Source organism: Geotrypetes seraphini, chromosome 1 (genome assembly GCF_902459505.1).
Source record: "Geotrypetes seraphini chromosome 1, aGeoSer1.1, whole genome shotgun sequence".
Lineage (NCBI taxonomy): Eukaryota > Metazoa > Chordata > Amphibia > Gymnophiona > Dermophiidae > Geotrypetes > Geotrypetes seraphini.
In genome coordinates, this window is record NC_047084.1 from 92,728,418 (window position 1) to 92,751,484 (window position 23,067).

A 23,067-nucleotide genomic window follows, 5' to 3' on the forward strand; every position below is an offset into this window, starting at 1 on the left:
ATAGAAAATTGAATAAATAAATTTAGATATGTTAGTCTTCCACTTTTAATAATTGTATGTCATATTTTCCTCTCTATATTATTTGCAAATATGGTAAACGGCACCAGTCCCAGTGTACTGGGACTGGTGCCGTTTACCATATTTGCAAATAATATCCTGCAAATAAGCCTGCAAATTATCCTGCAAATAAGCCATCCTGTAAGTATTCCGATATTTGTTTAACCACTGCACCATACTTAGAGATCTGACCATTTCCTATTTTCTAACCAGTTATCTATTCACAATAGAACATTGTCCCTATCCCATGACTTTTTAATGTCCTGAGAAGTCTCTCTTGCGGAATTTTGTCAAATGTCTCCTGAATCTCCTCTCGGAGGAAGGATTGGGCCAGGTCGGTGGAGATTAATAAGGGCCAATGCGCAGCCATCATATTTAATGATTTGGCATTGGAATTTTGACATTGCAATTTTGGGAATTTGATTCATTTTATGAAACCTGGACTCCTGATGCAGTCTCATTTGCCGAAACTTGGCCTGTGTCGAGTCCATTCTATGATACTTTATATATGCTATATTGGTTGCCATTAAAGTGTGGTTCGTTTGAAGACCTGGCTTACTCTGCTCCTTTTTTTTTTTTAGACTCCTGAATATCCAGCTACACTGTTTGGTACATCCTCATCTGCATATTTATTAAACCCCCCTCAAAAAAAGTCAAATGGATGGTAAAGCAAAACTTTCCTTTGCTATCTGCAATTTGGCTCTTCCACATTAATGCAAAAGCAATGGTGTCTAGTCCCTATAGTAATACAAGTAACCAAAGCACAACGGACTAGAAAACACTTGGTTATAGAATGAAGCCCTCAGATACCTGTGCTGCAATGTGTTGATTGAAGCTAGAGAATGACACGGGGAAAAAATCTGTCCCCGTCACCGCCCCGTCACCGGCCCACCATCCTCTGCACCGCCCCGTCACCGCCGTTCCCTTCACCGCCCCGTCACCGTCACCGCCATCCCTTTCACCGCCCCGTCACCGCCACTGCCATCCCATTCACCGCCCCGTCACCGTCCCCGCTGCATCCATATAAGCCTTAGTACTGTAATATTTAGCTTATTCCTTTCTTATAAATCAAAGTTCCTGCTGCTGAACTAGAGAAAGAGATGTTCAGCTGGCAGGGCTTTGTTTATAACTTTTTATCAACACAACTAATATACTATTTTATCCTAAAGCAAAAAATAAATAAATAAATATAATTTTTTTTTCTACCTTTGTTGTCTGGTTTCTGCTTTCCACATCTTCTCATTGAATTCCTTCCATCCACTGTGTGTCTTCTCTCCGCGTCTTCCATTTGCTGTTACTGTGCCTCTCCCTTAACCCCCCCCCCCCCCAATTGGTCTAGCACCCATCTTCTTCCCTCCGCTCCCGCATAGTCTGGCATCTGTCTTCTTCCCACTCTGTCTTCCACATTTCCCTTGGGGGTCTGTTCCTCTCCACCCTCCTTCAATGTCTGTTCTATTCCTTTCCACCACCACCCTTCCCTCCCTCCTTTACCATCTGTTCCTTTCTACTACCCTTCAGCTCCTCTCGCGTGGCCTATCTACCTTCCTTCCTCTTATTTTCATGGCACGTTACAATGTAATTTGTGCAAGCCACTGGAGCCTGCAAGCTCGGTCCCTGTCCCATCCCCACAAACCATCTCGCTTCTGTGCTCCTATTTTCTCCATTTCTAATATCTCCCCTATGTATCTGTCATTGCCCCCCCTGTGTCCATATACCATCCCCATGGCATGTCCCCTTTATGTCTCTGTCCCTATGCCCCATGCACATAATTTCCCCTCTTTCTGTTACCTTCCTGTGTCCAGATTTCCCCTATCTTCCTCTTCCATACCAGTGTGTCTCTTCTTTTCAACCCCATCTAGCTTTTTTCCCTCTTTCTTCCCCCCCCTGCTTCTAGCATCTGGCTCATCTGCCAGTCCTTCCCTTTCTTTCCTGCTGTGGGTTTTTCTTTCTGACTTCATCCCCTTGGCCCAGAATCCTTTTCCCTTTCACTATCTCCTTCCAATTTGAGCCGGGAACACTAGCGATCGCACGGTCCCCGCAGCCACTACCTGCCTGCCCAATCGATCCTAGTGTTTAGCCAGCTCTCTCCCTTCTCCTCACCTTAGTTTATAGGTTTTCTTTTTCGGCGACCTGCACGCTTTCCCAAAGAGCCGCGCATGCGCGGCTGCTCAGTGTTCAATCTTCTGCTCTGCTGCAACTTCCTGTTTCCGGTTGCGTCAGAGCAGAAGATCGAAACTGAGCAGCAGCGGGTGTGCGGCTCTCTGATAGCGTGCGGGTCGCCGAAAAAGAAAATCTACAAACTAAGGTGAGAAGAAGGGAGAGAGCTGGCTAAACACTAGAATCGATTGGGCAGGCGGGTGTGAGCTGCGGGGACCGCGCGATCCTTCATGCCTCACTGCGGGGACAAGACCATTCACCGCCCCGCGGGCGGTGAATGGCCTTGTCCCCGTCGCCGCAGCGACTGCTAGTTTTCTTCCCCGTTTTCGGCGGGTGACCCGCGGCTAAAATGCGGTGGCCACGGGTAAACCGCCACCGTGTCATTCTCTAATTGAAGCAACTTAATACAGGTCGGCACTTTATCTTTCATTGGGCATTCAAACCATTTTTTTGGGATATTTTATCAATGCTTTTAAAACTCATTTGATTAAATGTTCAAGCAAAAAAATAATCAGCGACACTTATCTTTTGTTGAAGAGTAGCTTGTGAGTTGAGCTAGAACATTCGGCCCGACGGGACCCGTTTCGCCAAATGTGGCTTCTTCTGGGGTCAGTAGGTTCGAGCGCAAACAGCGTGACCTGCCTTTGCAGATCAAAAAATGGCGTCGGCAGGTCACGCTGTTTGCGCTCAAACCTACTGACCCCAGAAGAAGCCACATTTGGCGAAATGGGTCCCGTCGGGCCGAATGTTCTAGCTCAACTCACAAGCTACTCTTCAACAAAAGATAAGTGTCGCTGATTATTTTTTTGCTTGAACATTTAATCAAATGAGTTTTAAAAGCATTGATAAAATATCCAAAAAAAATGGTTTGAATGCCCAATGAAAGATAAAGTGCCGACCTGTATTAAGTTGCTTCAATCAACACATTGCAGCACAGGTATCTGAGGGCTTCATTCTATAACCAAGTGTTCTCTTCCACATTAAGCTATGGCTATCCATATGGTCAGTAATTTTGTTTTTAAAATAGCTTATACCATTTTGCCTGAATCAACGTGAATGGCCAATGGTTTCCTGGATCAGCTCTGGAGCTCTATATTTGCCACTCTGCAAGTCTCAGGCCCCCTAGCAGACTTTAGGTTGCAGGTTGTGTGTATTTGACTGCTTTTACAATAAAAATTATATTAAAAAAAAAAAAAAAAACAGGTCTGCAATTGCATATTTGAGTTCTTTCGGAAGTCTGCAGTGAATTCCGATTGGGTCTGATTATTTGCGTGCTTTATTTATTTAGCACTGAAACAGTCTTATGCTCACTACTTGCCTCAGGAAAATTCTTGTTAAGTCAAGAACAACAGATGGAGTGGAGTGAAGCAATGTGACTTATCAAGTTCTTTTGATCGTGTTGACCTTTTAATACATATTCTGAGTGACTGGAGTCTGACAGGCATTGTTCTGCAATGGTTTTATGTTGTTGTTTTTTAATCCAAGAGATCCTACCAGGTTAAAATGAATGGTGTTTTTTATCCAAGGAATGGAAGGCTAGATGTGTCCCCTATTTTTGTCTGTGGGTCTTGTCCGTGTTTTGGTTCTTGTTAATTATTTTAATTTTGATCCCCTCAATATAATTGCATTGTAAATGCCTAGAATGTTAATAGGCAAGTACAGTAAAACCTTGGATTGCAAGTAACTTGGTTTGCAAGTGTTCTGCAAGACAAGCAAAACATTTGATGGTTCATAGACAATGGCGCGAAAGACAAAAGCGCGCGCCGACAATTGAGCGCAGCGCACGACGCCGTACCGCTCTAAATTACAGTTTTTAGGTGCTCCGACAGGGGGGTTTTGTTGGGGAACCCCCACAGTTTACTTAATAGACATCGCGCCGGCGTTATGGGGGGTTTGGGGGGTTGTAACCCTCCACATTTTACTGTAAACTGAACTTTTTCCCTAAAAACAGGGAAAAAGTGAAGTTTTCAGTAAAATGTGGGGGGTTACAATCCCCCACGCCCCCCACAACGCGGCGCGATGTCTATTAAGTAAAGTGGGGGGGGTTCCCCCCACACACCCCTGTCGGAGCACTAAAAACAGTAATTTAGAGTGGCGCGGCGGCGCACGCTGCGCTCAATTGTCTGGGCGCGCCTTTGTCCCGGCGCGCTTTTGACCTGACACCCATTTGATTAAATTTTAACTTGACATACAAGCAAGGTCTTGCAATACAAGTACATACAGTATACACACATCACAACTGAGCTGATGGTTCTTCTCTCTCTGTCGCTGCAGGAGTGTAGTGACTGTTCCAAACGAGCGAGGTCTTGCAATACGAGTACGTATAGTATTTTGTATTAAAGTTTTTGGGTTGTGGAACGAATTGTCTGAGTTTCCATTATTTCCTATGGGAAAATTCACCTTGATATAAGAGTGCTTTGGATTACAAGCATGCTTCTGGAACAAATTATGCTCGCAAACCAAGGTTTGACTGTAATCACATTTTTAATAAAACCTTGAAACCTTATTTTAGGGGTCCTTTTATTAGTGCGTGCTAAATGCTAAGGTGCCCATAGGAATATAATGGATGTCTTAGCATTTAGCGCGTGCTAAATCAGTTAGCGCACCTTAATAAAAGGACCCCTTAACTAGGGGTTCTATTACTAAGAAATGTTAAAAAAATGGCCAGCGCTATCACTAATGTGGGTCTTTCCTGTATGCTGAGGGATGGGTAGACTTCCCTATGAGAAAAGACTAAAGTGGCTAAGGCTCTTTAGCCTGGGCGAGAGACGGTTCAGGGGAGATATGATAGAGGTCGACAAAATACTTAGTGGAGAGGAAAGGGTAGATGTGAATCGCTTGTTTACTCTTTCCAAAAATACTAGGATTAGGGGGCATGCAAAGAAGTTACTAAGTAGTAGACTTAAAACAAAACTGAGAAAATATTTCTTCACACAGTGTGTAATTAAACTATGGAATTCATTGCTGGAGAATGTAGTGAAATCAGTTAGCTTAGCAGGGTTTAAAAAAGGTTTGAATAGTTTCCTAAAACAAAAGTCTATGAGCTGTTATTAAGGTGTACTAGCTTATTCCACGGATAAGCAACATAAAATCTGTTTTACTCTTTGGGAACTTACTAGGTACTTGTAACCTGGGTTGATCACTGTTGGAAACAGGATACAGGGCTTGATGGACCATCAATCTGTCCCAGTAATGGCAAATCTTATGTTCTTATCCTAACCACTTGGTGGTTTTTGAATACTGACAGCTGTGTGTTTGTTGTGCTTTTTTGCCAGATCCTGTATGAAGTTACAGTCATTACTGGAGACCTTCAGAATGCTGGTACTGATTCCAGTGTTTACATGACGTGCTTTGGTGCCAGCGGGAGTTCAGAGGAAATACTTTTGCCAAAAAATGGAGACAGGTACGCTGCTCCCTCCCAAACATCCTGTAAGGCTTGCTGAGAAAAACTCAGTGAGCTCAGATGCACCTACTAGTCTTCACTCATGATACCTTTAATTTTATAAACCTTTGTTACAACATTTTACTCTTAGAACTAAATTCTATAAATGGCTCTTAGAACTAAATTCTATAAATGGAGCCTAAAAATCAGCACTGAAAAAAAATAGTGCTTTCACTGGGGACTGTGACTAACTTTAGTTGCAGTACCAAAAAATTCTCTCAAAAATATATAAGACAAATTAATATATAAGAGAAGCTATACTTACATGTATATTTAATAAATATTTTATTATATCAATTCAATTTATCATATAACATGCAAACATCAATATTTAATGAGATGGATCACCAGATATAATAATAATAATAATTTTATTCTTATATACCGCCATACCCGGAGAGTTCTAGGCGGTTTACATCAATTACAATAGTGTCTGCGTTGACACGCAGATTTACAACAATTTATCAGATATAAACAATTTATCAGATATAAACATATTCTCTACTTTACCATATAGGTCCTTTTGAATAAGAACGGAGGCATAATAGACCTGTTGTTGATGTTTTATGATAAATTTAAAGGATTAAAGATGTAGGAATACATGAAAACCTGAGGCAGTTACAGCTCCTGGTGACACTGACTTAGCGAAATGTAGTTCTGGGTCAGGCTGGCTGATGAAACTGTTAATGTGATCAGCGGTGCTTCATCAGACAGAAGAAATATATCCTTGGTACACAGAAAGCACATCTCTAAGACATATTAAAAGGACTATAGTTCAATGAATACCAGTAATTCCAGGTTTTCAATCTTATTAGAGAATTCACTTTTATTAGAGAATCTTTTTAGGTTTATATCTGGTGATCCATCTCATTAAATATTGATGTTGGTATGCTATATGATAAATTGAATCGATATAATAAAATATTTATTAAATCTATATATATAAAATTGGAGGTATGTATGTGTGTATGTATGTGTGTATATGCTGCGATCATGCAAAAACGGCTTGACCGATTTGAACGAAACTTGGTATGCAGATCCCTCACTACCTGGGATGATATGTTCTGGGGGTCTCGCGGCCCACCTGCACACGTGGGCAGAGCTACAAACATATAATCAGATTTCACCCATTCATGTCAATGGAAAAAATGTAAAAAGCTGCCATTCTCACAGTAATTCAAAAACGGCTTGACCGATTTGAACGAAACTTGGTATGCAGATCCCTCACTATCTTTGGTGATATGCTCTGGGGGTCTCGCGGCCCACCTGCACACGTGGGCGGAGCTACAAACATATAATCAGATTTCACCCATTCATGTCAATGGAAAAAATGTAAAAAGCTGCCATTCTCACAGTAATTCAAAAACGGCTTGACCGATTTGAACGAAACTTGGTATGCAGATCCCTCACTACCTGGGGTGATATGTTCTGGGGGTCTCGCGGCCCACCTGCACACGTGGGCGGAGCTACAAACAGAAAATCAGATTTCACCCATTCATGTCAATGGAAAAAAATGTAAAAAGCTGCCATTCTCACTGTAATTCAAAAACGGCTTGACCGATTTGAACGAAACTTGGTATGCAGATCCCTCACTACCTGGGGTGATATGTTCTGGGGGTCTCGCGGCCCACCTGCACACGTGGGCGGAGCTACAAACAGAAAATCAGATTTCACCCATTCATGTCAATGGAAAAAATGTAAAAAGCTGCCATTCTCACGGTAATTCAAAAACGGCTTGACCGATTTGAACGAAACTTGGTATGCAGATCCCTCACTACCTGGGGTGATATGTTCTGGGGGTCTCGCGGCCCACAACTCTATGTTGCTTGCTCAAGGGTGGGTTCACCCAAGAATTTATATGTTCTTGCTCCAGGAGATGAAACTAAAATTGTTGTTTATAATCACGTTTTGCGTTAGTTGTATTGTATTCATTTTGTCAAATATTTCACATTATAATTTGAATATATGTGTGTGTGTGTATGTATGTATGTTCCAGCATAACTCTTCAATGCATGGACAGATTTCAACCAAACTTGACATACACATTACTTACTATCTGAGGACAAACACTGTGGGGGTGGGAAGGGGGGGATATGTAAAAATGATTGAAAATGACAGATTTTAGTATCTACTCCATAGTGTTTTCGGGCTCACAGATGAATACTCAGCATAACTCTGAAACGCATGGAGAGATTTCAACCAAACTTGGTACACATATGACTTACTATCTGGGGAAAAATATTGTGCAGGTGGGACGGGGTAAAATACTGTGGGGTGGGAAGGGGGTTAAAATTATCAAAAGCAACAGATATTAATGTCCAACCCATAGTTTTCGGGCTCGCAGAGATGAATACCGACACTCCCGATGCCGTTTAAGTCTAAGTTCAGCCCCATAGAGAGGGACATTCCTTTGGGACATGTGGAGGGTAGGGGGTTGGGACATGGGGGTGGGGCATATGGGACATGTGGGGGGGGGTAACGTGGGGGGTGGGACATGTGGGACATAGTGGGGTGGGACATGTAGGGGGTTGGAGTTTGTGGGATAAATAAATATCCGGGCAACGCCGGGTAATCAGCTAGTATATATATATAAGTATAGCTTCTCTTATATAATAATTTGCATTATTCAAACTTTATTGGAAGCTATTTTAAGTGTTGTGTATTGATTGGTTAACCCAAAAATATATAAGAGAGATAAAGTGGGACAGCACTGCCAATAAATACTCCAAAAACATTGAGCACGCCTTCAACAACCATTCCAGCCATTGAGCTTTCTTTACTGTTCTTTACTGTTCTTTACTGTTACAGGAGATAAGTACTGTGTTCCTCTCTTTGGAATCTTTATTTCCAGCTTTGCCTTGTTTCAATGGATTTTTAGGCACTGGATTTAAACGCTCAGATATAATTTGACTTTAAGGGCTCCTTTTACGAAGGCATGTTAGCAGTTAAACGTGCGTAATAGCGCGCGCTAAACCGCCGGCCGTGCTAGCTGCTACCACTTCCTTTTAAGCAGGCGGTAGTTTTTCGGCTAGCGCGGGGGTTAGCCCGTGATGGAAAGTCACGCACGTTAAACCTGCTAACCTGCATCTGGAGTACTGCGTCCAATATGGGTCGCCGTACCTAAAGAAGGATATGGCAATACTCAAGAGGGCTCAGAAGAGAGCGACACATTTGATAAAAGGTATGGAAAACCTTTCATACGCTGAAAGATTAGAGAGACTGGGGCTTTTTCGCTGGAGAAGCGGAGACTTAGAGGGGATATGATAGAGACTTACAAGATCACGAAAGGCATAGAGAATGTGGAGATGGACAGATTCTTCAAACTTTCGACAACTACAAGAACGAGAGGGCATTTGGAAAAATTAAAAGGGGACAGATTCAGAACCAATGCTAGGAAGTTCTTTTTCTCCCAACGGGTGGTGGACATCTGGAACGCACTTCCAGAGGGAGTGATAGGACAGGGTACGGTATTGGATTTTAAGAAGGGATTGGACAATTTTCTAAAGGAAAAGGGAATAGAAGGATATAGATAGAGGGCTACTATACAGGTCCTGGACCTGATGGGCCACCGCGTGAGCGGACTGCTGGGCATGATGGACCTCAAGTCTGACCCAGCAGAGGCACGGCTTATGTTCTTATGTTCTTAACGCACCTTCGTAAAAAGCGCCCAAAGTTGGACAGCCACTAGCTTTGTTTACTTTATTTTTGTTTCATTCAGGTGTTGATTCACACTATCGCACATACAGAGAGCGCCGGGGATGTATCACAAATATTACCCCTTTGGGTTTATTATGTGTCGACACTGAGTTAGGGGCTTTCGTTCCCCACATAAGAGTTGTGATAACTGAGGACTCTCCACACACACAATTATGTATTTTGCATTTCGTCATATTTTTGGAATATTTATTGGCTGTGCTGTCTCACTTTATATATTTTTGACTACCAATACATACAAAAAACAGGATTTATCACTATTATTCAATAGTTTCACTAATCAAAAATTGATTAAATATATACTATACCAAGAAAACTATTCAATTAATAAATCATTAAATATTTTATTATTGCTCAAAACCTAATCAATATAAATACTCAATTTCACAAAATATACACAATAATCACACACAAAAGCCTCAAATTCATTCATTCATAAAATCATAATAGTCCAATATTCAATAGAACAATACTTGAAATTCCCACGTCGTTGTTTTTCAAGTCTTGCAGTTCATTTCTATTTAAGTTCCACTTGAAAGTTGCTAAAGCATAACTCCCACAATCCGTTCAAATTATGAGCGAAGATGTAATTCCCCACAACTTGTTCAAATTATGTCCAAGAGGGTAATATCCATGATAATTGCTCAACACGAGACCGTGTTTCGCCTCTTCAGCGTCCTCAGGAGCATAAAGAACAGAGACTCCGTCTGTTACAAACATATACAACAATTATTTTTAAAACTACCCTAACCCTCATTATAACATATTATCATTTTTAAATACATTGTTATCATACCTGTGTACTCATATCACAATCTCATAGGCAGCTATAATGGATAGGTCCCCAAACCGCTCACTCACTACACAGAAGCATTTCCGTTTGATTACCTCACTACTTCCTACTTCATAATATATTATAATGAGGGTTGGGGTAGTTTTTTAATACAGTAATTCCCCGACATTCACGGGGGTTCTGTTCCAGGAACCCCCATGAATCTTGAAAAAAACGCAAATATGGTTTTTTGTGGGGGAGACTGGAGAGGGCAGCGGGAGAGAGCAGCCGGAGCGTGTAGAAAATCACTTGCTGTATGCTCCGGCCACCTCTTTCTGTACTAAAATCAGGCCATACCAATCAGGAGCTGATGAGATTGGCTCTTATGCTCTGATGTCAGAGGAGGGGCGGGACCGTGGCGGAGGAAACAGCCGAAGCAGGCAAAGATCGCTGGCATCGCGATCTTGCTGCAGACTGTTTCCAGACGCGACACCCGGCGCAGTGGGGGGGAACCGGACCGGACCAGGAGCACCCCCTCAGGGCTTGGCACCCGGGGTGGACCGCCCCCCACGCCCCCCCTTGGTACGCCACTGCCACTTAAATTGGGCGGCACAAATAACAGTCCTATCTTTAAGTGGTTCAGCTTATGCAACTAGGCCCTGATTCTGTAAGCGGCACCTGCCATAGCAGGCGCCTAACAGACACCGCTTCCAGAATCGCTGCTCCCAAGGACCCTAGGAACTGGAAATGTAGGCCAGGCCTTCCTGAATCACCGCCAACGGCACATAGTGATGTTGAAGTTTGGTGCTTCCCATAACCACGCCCACTTCCGGGCTTCGGTGTCCCTGTGTGCCACTAGCCACCAGGGACCTAGGTGCCGGTCCCAGAGGCCACATAGCAGCAGCTGTTTCTATTTACTGAGGGTTTAATTGGGTTTTAATGGCGCAACCAATTATAATACCTCTTAAATCCAATTAAACCAATTAAGGGCTAGATTCACTAAGCAAACCGATCGTGTGCCGATCGGTTTGCGAGCCCTTTGCGACCCGATTTCCCCTCCTGCAGTATTCACTAACCTGTTTTGCGATCCGATTCCGATCCACGCATGCTAATGAGGGGAACTGCATGCAAAGTAGGCAGGGGTCGCGATTCACTAAACAAATTTGCCGATTCGACTGTGCTGGCCGATCAACCCAAAAAGCGACTGCTGAGGACCAGTCGCTGAAGCCCTTTCCAACTGCCTTCTGCCGCCCTGCTCTCAGCCACGATCTCCCGCTTCCCCGATCTGCCTGCCTGTCCTGACTGTAGCTGCCCTGATCGCCTGCCTGCCCCGAGCTGCCCTCATCACCTGCCTGCCCTGACTCTCCCACCCTTCCCCGCAGTGTAAGCCCGTGGTTTTAACCCGAAGGCTTTAAAGCGGGTTACAACCACGGGCTGTAAAAAAAGTTTAAAAAAAGAAAAAAGTGCCGGGGATCGCTATAGAGCGATCCATGCCGGCAGATAGAGGCGTTCCTCCAATCGCCCCCCATCTGCATGTTGCAGTTTGGTGAATTCGTCGGACCTGCCCGGATTGGGCCCAATTGGGCAGGTTAGTTCATCTATCCCTAAGTTAGGTAGCAGTAGGGTGACTACTGACGCCCAACTTTCAGCAGCTTTTATAGAATCTGGCCTCTAATGCCTGAATCTTGCACTTAACCACCTAAGTTTTAGTGGCAAACATACAATCTGATATTCAGTGTGGGTGCCTAGACATTGACTATCTGAGAATGCAGCCAGCAGCGCATATAAAAACTTACGTCGTCAGCTAAATAGCTACTCCCTAGTGTTCAGTTGCAAGGGGGAGTGAATGTGGGTTGGGCACAGATATGTCACGGGTGTCTAGTTCTTACATTCAAAGGTTATATACCGTATTTTCACGCATATAACGCGCGTGTTATACACGATTTTACAAACCGTGCATAACCTTGCGCGTTATACGCGTGAGCGCGTTGTACAAATTTTTTTTTACATAGTTCCCCCCCGACGTCCGATTCACCCCCCCCGCAGGACCGCTCTCACCCCCACCCCGAAGGACCGCTCGCACGCACCCGCACCCGCACCCCCATCCTGAAGGACCGATCGCACCCCCACAGCCTCCCGACCCCCCCCCCATCATGTAGACGCTCCTACCGGTGTCCTGCTGCTTCCTCTTGGCGGTCCCGGCCCTTCTGTGAGCCCTGCGCCTGCGCTGCTTCCTCTTCAGGGTGGGGACAGGACTTCAAGGGGGAGAGGAGAGTCGGGGCGGGCGAAAGGAGAGTCGGGCGGCGACGGGAGAGTCGGGGCAGCATGCGCGGTATACAAATTTTTTTTAACGTATTTTCGGTTTCCCGCGCGCTATACCCGTGTGCGTGTTTTACACGGGTGCGCGTTATCTACGTGAAAATACGGTAATACTAACAATTACATGCCTCACTAAAGTAAAGCACGTAACTGTGAACTTATACTTGTATTCTCTAATGGCAGTTGCTCACACAATTAGAAACACAGAAACATGTTGGTGGATAAAGGCCAAATGGTCCATCTAGTCTACCCATCCACAGTAACCATTATCTCTTTTCCTCTCTGAGAGAACCCATGTGCCTATCCCAGGCCCTCTTGAATTCAGACACAGTCTCTGTCTCCACCACCTTCCAGGAGACTACATCTACCACCCTTTCTGTAAAAAAGAATTTCCTTAGATTACTCCTGAGCCTGTCACCTCTTAACTTCATCCTATGCCCTCTCATTCCAGAGCTTCATTTATGCCACTTAGGTATTTAAACGTCTCTATCATATCTCCCCTTTCCCGCCTATCCTCCATGTTGAGATCTTTAAGTCTGTCCCACTACACCTTATGACAAAGATCACGCACCATTTTAGTAGCCTTTCTCTGGACCAACTCCATCCTTTTTATATCTTTTTGAAGGTGCAGCCTCCAGAATTGTACACAATATTCTAAATGAGGTCTCACCAGAGTCTTATACAAGGGCATCAATACCTCCTTTTTCCTACTGGCCATACCTCTTTCTATGCACCCTAGCATCCTTTTAGCTTTTCCCGTCACCTTTTCAATCTGTTTGGCCACCTTAAGATCATCACATACAATCACACCCAAGTCCTGCTCATCTGTCATGCACATAAGTTCTTCATCCCCTAAACCAGCGATGGCGAACCTATAGCACGCGTGCCAACTGTGGCACGCGCAGGACCGCCATCAGGGCAGTACTACCAGGGGGTGCACAGGAGAGAGAGCTGAACGGGGACGATGGGGGACCCGCGGGGTTAAATATAACTCGAGCCGCGAGGCTCATCTTCTACTCCGACTGCCCTGCCGCTCACACAGCCCGCCCTTAAGCAAAGCCCGCCCTCCGACGTCAGCGCTGACGGGGAAGATTTCCGATCGGCTATGTGTGTGCGGCGGGACAGGCAGGAAATAGAAGACAAGCCTACGCGGCTCGAGCTACATTTTGCTGAGAAAGTTGCTAAGATGGGCTGGGAGACAAACGGGGAACACAAAAGGGGGAGGGAGTGCGTTTTGGACACAAGGCATGAACTTGGGAGAAAGGAAGGAAGGGAAAGAGATGCTGAGGTGGGGGAGGGAATGGGTTTTTGGACACAGAAGGCATGGACTTGGGAGAGAGGAAGGGAGGGAAAGAGATGCTGAGGTGGGGGATGGAATGGATTTTTGGACGCAGAAAGCATGAATTTGGGAGAGAGGAAAGGAGGGAAAGAGATGCTGAGGTGGGGGAGGGAATGGGTTTTTGCACACAGAAGGCATGGACTTGGGAGAGAGGAAGGGAGGGAAAGAGATGCTGAGGTGGGGGAGGGAATGGGTTTTTGGACACAGAAGGCATGGACTTGGGAGAGAAGTAGGGAGGGAAAGAGATGCTGAGATGGGGAGGGAATGGGTTTTTGCACACAGAAGGCATGGACTTGGGAGAGAGGAAGGGAGAGAAAGAGATGCTGAGGTGGGGGAGGGAATGGGTTTTTGCACACAGAAAGCATGGACTTGGGAGAGAGGAAGGGAGGGAAAGAGATGCTGAGGTGGGGGAGGGAATGGTTTTTGGACACAGAAAGCATGAATTGGGAGAGAGGAAAGAGATACTGAGGTGGGGAGGGAATGGGTTTTTGGACACAGAAGGCATGGACTTGGGAGAGAGGAAGGGAGGGAAAGAGATGCTGAGGTGGGGGAGGGAATGGGCTTTTGGACACAGAAGGCATGAACTTGGGAGAGAGGGAGGGAAGGAGATGCTGAGGTGGGGGAGGGAATGGGGTTTTGGACACAGAAAGCATGAACTTGGGAGAGAGGAAAGGAGTGAAAGAGATGCTGAGGTGGGGGAGGGAATGGGTTTTTGGACACAAGGCATGGACTTGGGAGAGAGGAAGGGAGGGAAATAGATGCTGAGGTGGGGGAGGGAATGTGTTTTTGGACACAGAAGGCATGGACTTGGGAGAGAGGAAGGGAGGGAAAGAGATGCTGAGGTGGGGGAGGGAATGTGTTTTTGGACACAGAAGGCAAGGACTTGGGAGAGAGGAAGGGAGGGAAAGAGATGGTTGTGTACACGGGGAATAGAAGAAAGGAGAATTTTTGGTCATAGGGAGGGAGTGAGGTACAGACAGTGGCATACCAAGGTGGGGGTGGGGGCGGTCTGCCCCGGTTTTATGCCCCAAGGGGGTGCACAGCTGGCCACCCTCCAGTGTTCTCCCTAGGCTGGCAAACTGCGTCTCTTTAGCCACTTGAGTGCTACCGCCGCCATTGGGAACAGGCCGGTGCCAAGTTCTCCCTGCTTTTCCCTGTGGGGCCGACCAACTCTCTCCACCCGCGTCAATTCTGATGTCGGAGAGGATGTTATGGGCCAGCCAATCGCTGCCTGGCTGGCCAAGAACGTCCTCTCCGATGTTAAAATTGACTTTGAGTGGCGAGAGTTGGTTGGCCCCGTGGGGAAGAGAAGCAGGGCGAACTCGGTGCCGGCCTGTTCCCGATAGCGGCAGTGGCAGCCTATTCCCCAGTGGTGGTGGCAGCATTTTCCCAATGGTGGTGGCATAGGGGAGGGCAAGGAGAAAGAAAGAAAGGGGGGGACAGGGAGCCAAAAAAAAAAAAGAAAGAGGGCTGGGTGAAACAAAGAAAAATGGGGCACGGAGAGAGAGAGAAAGACAGACATACAGAATGAAAGGGTGTATGGAGAGAGAGAAAAAGAAAGAAGGGGGCAGGGTGAAACAAAGAAAAAGTTTGGGGAGGGAATGAGGTCTGGAGGAGAGAAAGCATACAGGAGGCTGAAAGAAGGGAAGAAATATTGGATGCACAGTCAGAAGAATAAAGTGCAACCAGAGACTGATGAAATTACCAAATTTAGGAAAATGATTTTATTTTCAATTTAGTGATCAAAATGTGTCCGTTTTGAGAATTTATATATTCTGTCTATATTTTGCACTATGGCCCCCTTTTACTAAACCGCAATAGCGTTTTTTAGCACAGGGAGCCTATGAACTTCAAGAGCAGCGTGGGGCATTCAGCGCTGATGCTATTGAATTCATACTTAACACGTTCATCCTGGCACCTAACTTTAGGCAATCTGTGGAGAAGGGCTTCTTAATTCACTCCTCTGGACACACTCCGCCAGTTGGGTTTTTAGTTTCTCCATAATGAATATGCATGCAGTGGCATACCTAGCCTATGTGACACCTGGGGCCCATAATTTTTTGATACCCCCCCCCCCCCATCTGTATGAAAACCATGATTTTTAGTAGCAATCCACACATCACAAAAGAGTGTACCTAGGAAAAGGCAACATCTTACATACTGCAGTGAGCAGTACAACATCAATACACCCATTGCAAAACTAAATAAGTCAAACTAGTACAGATCAATCCTGCAGTCAATCCTAACAGAAAACCATGTCTTTCGAACACACAGAACACAGAAAACACCTTTGCCTAGTATGGAATATGTAATCACAAACTAACCCCTCCCTCTTTTACAAAACTGTAGTGTGGTTTTTAGCCATAGTGTTAACAGCTCAGACTCTCATAGAATTCTGAACATCAGAGCTGTTACCACCAAGGCCAGCGCTCAAAAACGCTCTACAGTTTTGTAAAAGGGGGGATAAAATAGAAACAGCGATGCATCTCCCCTAAAGCAAAAAAATAAATAAATATAATTTTTTCTCTACCTTGTCTTCTCTGGTTTCTGCTTTTCTCATGTTCTTGTCACTCTCTTCCTTTCATCCACTGTCTACACTCTCTCTGCCCCTTCTACATGGCATCTTCTTTCTTTCTATTCCCCTTCCAGAAACTTTATCCCTCCCCCTTCCATCTCTCCCTTCACCTCCTTTGGTCTGGCATCCATCTTCTTCCCTTCCCTCCTCCAATGGACTGGCATCTCTCTCCTCTCCCCTTTTTCTCTCTCCCACACACCCTGGTCTGGCATTTCACTCTCTCCTTTCCCTTCCCTCCACTTCCATCAGCATCTGCCCCCTTTCTTTCCCTCCAACCCAATTCTCTCCAGTATCCTTCCCCCTTATGTTTCTCTCCCCTTTCCTGCACACCAATTCTATCAGCATCTGCCTCTTTTCTCTCCATCCTCCACCCTTCCATACCACCCTGACCCCCCTTTCTCTTCCTCCACCACTCCTCTTTCCCTCCAAACTAGCAAGGCTAACTTCTGCTGCATCTACTCCGGAAGACGTAAGTGACCGGCAGATGCAGGGAGTTGCAGCAAGGTCCCATGATGACTGCGGCTGCCGGTCCACCCCCTCCGACGTCACTGACGTCGGAGGGGGAAAGGCAGCAGAAGCAATCATCGCGGGTCCTTCCTGCACTTCAGTGCGGCTGCCGACTCTGCATTGGAAAAAGTATGGCAGCTGCACTGAGGTGCAGTTAAGAGCAGCGCGGGAGGTTCCGGACCCGGCCGACCAGCTGTTTACCCCCTTAGGGCTGGCACCCGGGGCAGTCCACAACCCCCCCCCCGCCCCGCCCTTGGTACGCCACTGCATGCATGAGATATATCTGCATATACTGCCTCCATGCATATTCATTGTGGAGATCCTGAAAACCTGACTGATGGGATAGAAAACAAATTAAATAAATATTGCGCGACAGCAGTATCAGTTCTGTATGCTGGATTTTCTCTGGGGAAGTTCGCAGACAGAATGTTATCATTCCAGGCAGCCAAACTGAACACATGGCTCGTAAAACCCATTCTCGAGGCCACTTCTTACGCCGACTTCAGAAAATCACTGAAGACCCAGCTCTTTAACAAATTCTAATTCCCAATTCTTGCCCAATCCCCCTCAGCTATCCTCATCCCATTCCCCAATTCTCTTGATTTTAGATTAACTCATCCTTCTTCCCATTTGTACAGGTATTCCACCCAAATTGTTTCCCCCTGCACCCCAATCTCTGACTAGATACTTCCTTTTGATTCAAACCATCTTGGTTTTCTTCCATTTGCAATTTGTATCCCAGAAAGTACTTTTTCTGTTCCCCTTACATCTCATATACTCATTGTATGTATCTCGTTGTAAACATCTCTTACTTCTTGTTGTAAACATCTCTTACTTCTTGTAAACATCTCTTACTCTCATTGTATGTAACTTGTTGTAAACCGCTTTGAACTTATGGTATAGCGGTATATAAGAAATAAAATTATTATTATTATTAATTGCACTGCTAATAGGAAATGGAGACAGGAATCATGTCTGTTGGTTGGTATTCGATATGCTGTGACATGCCTTTTCACGTCAGCAGGTTTGAACGGGGACAAACGGACACCTTTGTTATGGAAGTGGCCGATATCGCCACCCTCAAGAAGTTAAGAATTCGGATTGATGGGCAAGGGAATCGCCCTGAATGGTTTCTAGAAACGGTAAGGAAGTGTACCATGAGGTTTCTTGTTAGCTTTGATGTTACCAGATTTCCCCGGATATGTCCTCCTTTTGAGGACATGTCCGGGGGTCTGGACGGCTTTTCAAAATCTGGCATTATGGCCGGATTTTGAAAAGCTTGGAACAAATCTCTGTTGGGCAGGAGCATGACTTCATCGGGTCGCATCCGCGCATGCATGGATGCGCTCCTGCCTGACGAGAGCAGGTAGCGGGGGGGTGGGATTAGGGGTGGGACTGGGGTGTAATGGGCAGGGATGGGTGGAACTAGGCGGGCCTGGGGGTGAGTCTAGGGTTCCGGATTTTCCAAATGGAAAATCTGGTAATCCTATGTAAGAACCTCATTGAAATTTTACCAGTAGAAAACATCTACGTGATCTCCGGCTCTTTGACTTTCCTTCTGTAAAAGGATGTGTATATAAACGCTTCCTTCGTAAAATCTTAGCGTGTCAGGCAGCATTATGGGATAAACAAGTTAGCATGTATCTTTCTATCTCTACTTCATATCTGGCATTTAGAAAATCTATGAAGACTGATCTATTTGGCAAATATTTTGATTAACAGAGAAGAGCGACTAAAATGGTTAAGGGACTGGAGGAGTTGCCGTACAGTGAGAGATTAGAGAAACTGGGCCTCTTCTCCCTTGAAAAGAGGAGACTGAGAGGGGACATGATCGAAACATTCAAGATAATGAAGGGAATAGACTTAGTAGATAAAGACAGGGAGGGATGAAGGGCACTCGCTAAAGTTGAAAGGGGATAGATTCCGTACAAACGTAAGAAAGTTCATCTTCAGCCAGAGAATGGTAGAAATCTGGAACGCTATTCCGGAGGCTGTTATAAGGGAGAACACCCTCCAGGGATTCAAGACAAGGTTGGACAAGTTCCTGCTGAATCAGAACGAACGCAAGTAGGCTGGTCTCGGTTAGGGTGCTGGTCTTTGACCTGAGGGCCATCGCGTGAGCAGACTGCTGGGCGCGATGGACCACTGGTCTGACCCAGCAGCGGCTTTTCTTATGTTCTTATGTGTTTGCTTGTATTTTAATTTATGTTAACCACACAGAACCACAAGGTAGCTGCGGTAGATAAAAAATTTTGATATGTTATTTTAAGAGTCATTTTTATACTTAGGTTTTATTTTTGCAGTTGTTTAGGATTCAGCCTATATGCCTGAGGGCTTTCTTGTTTTATGTACCTAAATTATGAAATTTGCTTCTGAATGCACTAGGGGTGGTGTCTGACATTAGAGTCTATTGACGGAGCCTAAAGACTTGTATATTTATGCAAGCATCCAAGACTGAAGTCTATAAATGGTGCCTAAAACATCAGTCCTTTACCACAACTTGATGCCCTGCGGGATTCAGCAACATGCAGTATCCAATCTTATAGGAATAATACTGCTTGCAAGCCACCTCGCAAGCAGCATTTTTCCTTTGGCCCCTTACCACCCCTTGCCCTCCCCAACACTTCTAGTGGCCAATCAAGAAGCTGGTATAGTTGGCATAACTGAATCCTGGATTCAGGATGATGACTCTCCTATTCTGAATGATATCTGCGCTCTTGGATATAAATAGATACATAACTCTGTTGTTGTTAAGTGCCATCAAATTGTGATCAAGTCCTACTGACTTGATGAATTGCGGATCTAAAAAGAAATAGGTTTTGTGCTAGTCCAGAAAGGTCCTCCAGCTCTAGAAAGTCAAAAAGAGGAGGAGGCCTACTCTTATGGTATAGATCATTTCTTTCTGTAAAGCGAATAGACAACTGCAATGAGCCAAGTCTAGAATATGTGGTCTGTAGCCTAGGCATCCCTGAGGGTGGAAAAGACTACAGGCCATCTAGAATCTTGCAGAAGATAAAATATATAACCTGATCTCATATTACAGCACAGTTTTTGTGGAGCTGGTTATTCTTGGAGATTTGAATCTGAATCTTGAAGAGGATAATGATCCCAAAGTCCATATGTTCAAGAATATACTGTCTCAATTGAACTTTGATAGCTTGTCCCCCAGTACCAACACATAAGGGAGATCTCAGTTTAGATTTCATTGCTGGCATATCTGAGGAACTAAACTATCCCTTAGTTCAGGGGTCTCAAAGTCCCTCCTTGAGGGCCGCAATCCAGTCGGGTTTTCAGGATTTCCCCGAATATGCATGAGATCTATGTGCATGAACTGCTTTCAATGCATATTCATTGGGGAAATCCTGAAAACCCAACTGGATTGCGGCCCTCAAGGAGGGACTTTGAGATCCCTGTCTTAGTTGATCATGCCAGCTGGGAACCAGTCATTTGGTCAGATCATCACTTCCTTACCTTTTACCAGAAAACTAGTAAACATCTGCTGACAATGAGAAAGGAAATTAACATCATGAGAAGGAAATTAACACATAACTCCAGGTCAAGTTGACTTACCAGACATTATATCAACTATAAGGATAAAAATTGATAACTGTGCAATCAAGCTCAGGAATAAGGGAGGACCATGCTCGGAAATTATTGACCTTGATATTAAAAGAGCATTTGTCAGGGTATTAGGAAAGTCACATTTGGCAATAGGACATCATGCTTCAATATGACTCAGAAAAGTATATATGTTGACCAATTAATGAAATGATAATTATGAATATCCAATAGAAATCAAGAACAGAGATTTTACTAACAGGGTCCTAGGTTGTTAAGAATGTATAAAAGAGACAGTTTACTAATGTATACAGACACTAGGTATACAGAAGGCTGGCATTCTGTATATGGCTGGCATTCTGTATATGTTCTGTTAACTCAATTGGCTGTGACTTGTCCTGTAAGCTGACTATTATTGATTGCTAATAAATATATCAATTATACAGCAAATTGGGTTGTTGTGTGAGGTCACTGATTGATGGAAACTTAGCAGCGGTTTTCATTTTGTGACCCCCAACATGCTAAAAAAGGGGGGGGGGGGGTTCCCAAGGCCCTAAGGCCTAGAGGTCTAAGTCTGCTTACTTGCATGATGCCAGTACCCAAAGTAAAAATGTCAGTAGCCAAAATAAGGGCATAAAGGGAGACATGAAGTAAAATACCTGTGGAGAAGTTCTGGGAAGAAATCATGTTCTAGTTGGATCCTGTGGTTCATGATGTAGATGGCAATTATCCCCTGGCAACAACTTACCACAGCTGTTCTTGACAAGATAGCTCCAATTAAACTTGTAAGAATGAAATAGAAAAACAATCCCTAGTTCACGAATAAACTGCTAGACTACAGGAAAAGAGTACAAAAACAAGAACAAGCATGGAAAAAAAGCCAATCATAGTAACATTATGTCAGCTGGAGATGAGAAGTTTTACAAACTGGCAGTAACTGAAGCTAAAAGAGTTTATTATGATACCTTGATTAACCAGTCAAATAACTCTTTCAAAGGTCTATTCAAGATCTTTACCTCATTAATTTCCATTAAAGATGTTACCTCAAATTCCTCCATGCAACATCCTGATGAAGTTAGCCTAGCCAATTACTTCCAGAACAAAATCAAAATCGTAAGAGAATCTTTTTCCCATATACTTGAAAACTATATGGAGATGAACTCAGTAGTCAGTACACATTGACATGAAAGAAGGGATTCCTGCAGATAGGTGTTGGAATACCACGGCTGAGGTCACTAGCTTATTAAAAAAATTACCTAAAATGAGTTGTCACCTTGATATCTGTCCTATTAACTTACTGGACCAAGCACCCGCTGAGTTTATAACTTGACTGATGGAGCTTGTTAACAGGTACCTGTCCAAAGAATTCTATCCTAAGACATTATCGGCCATCTCACTGACACCCATTCCCAAAGCTGCAGGTTTAGATATATCTAAGGTAGAAAACTACAGGCCAGCAGCATGGTTAGCTAAGCTGGTAGAATTTTGTGTTAATCTACAACTTTTTGAATTTCTAAGCCTGGTAGATGGCTATCATAGCTCTCAACATGGCTTCAGGCCAATGCACAGTAACAAATCCCTTCTCCTAGAATTAGCATCAACCGCAAAGACCTATCTTAGCAAAGGCATGCAAACTTTACTGTTGCAGTTCAATATCTCAGCGCCATGTGATACAGTAGATCACTCATTAATACTATTAAACATAACATAACATAATAGCGGATTTCTAGACCACATAGCCATTAGTTCAATGCGGTTAACAAAAGATTATGCTATGGGAAATTGCAGAATTAGTGAGATGCGAAGAAAATTTCGCTGGCTGGAAATTTAGCTAGTCAAAAATTTGGAGAAAAGAAAAGTCTTCAAGAGTTTTCTATACTGCTAATAAGATATAGATCTGAACATAAGAACTGCCATCTCCGGATCAGACCTTCGGTCCATCAAGTCCGGCGATCCGCACACGCGGAGGCCCTGCCAGGTGTACACCTGTCGTAATTTATAGTCCACCATATCCTTATATGCCTCTCTTAAGGAGATATGCATCTAGTTTGCTCTTGAAGCCTAGGACGGTCGATTCCGCAATAATCTCATCTGGGAGGGCATTCCAGGTGTCAACCACTCTCTGAGTGAAGCAGAACTTCCTGACATTAGTCCTGAACCTGTCCCCCCTTAGCTTCATTACATGTCCTCTAGTCCGTGTCAAATTGGACAATGTAAATAATCTTCTCTGCTCTATTTTGTCGATTCCTTTCAGTATTTTGAAGGTCTCGGTCATATCCCCACGCAGTCTCCTTTTCTCAAGGGAGAACAATCCTAGTGTTATAAGTCTGTCCTCGTATTCCAGTTTCTCCATACCCTTCACCAGTTTTGTTGCTCGTCTCTGCACCCTCTCCAGCAGTTTTATATCCTTCTTTAGGTAGGGAGACCAATGTTGGACGCAGTATTCCAAGTGTGGTCTGACCATTGCCCTATAAAGCGGCATTATAACTTTCTCCGATCTACTCGAGATTCCTTTCTTTATCATGCCCAACATTCTATTTGCCTTCTTTGCCGCTGCCGCGCATTGTGCCGACGGCTTCAGGGTCCTATCTATCAGTACACCCAGGTCCTTTTCTTGTTCACTCTTC

General features: G+C 44.5%; 1 protein-coding gene across 1 annotated transcript in view; it reads left to right on the forward strand.

The window, feature by feature from the left end:
- LOXHD1 (lipoxygenase homology domains 1) overlaps positions 1 to 23,067 on the forward strand; it is a 485,723-nt gene that overhangs the window by 362,140 nt on the left and 100,516 nt on the right. Inside the window, exons 39-40 of the mRNA XM_033935008.1 lie at positions 5,490 to 5,617; positions 17,907 to 18,024. Of these exons, the coding sequence (XP_033790899.1) occupies positions 5,490 to 5,617; positions 17,907 to 18,024 (246 nt within the window). The remainder of the gene's footprint in view (positions 1 to 5,489; positions 5,618 to 17,906; positions 18,025 to 23,067) is intronic.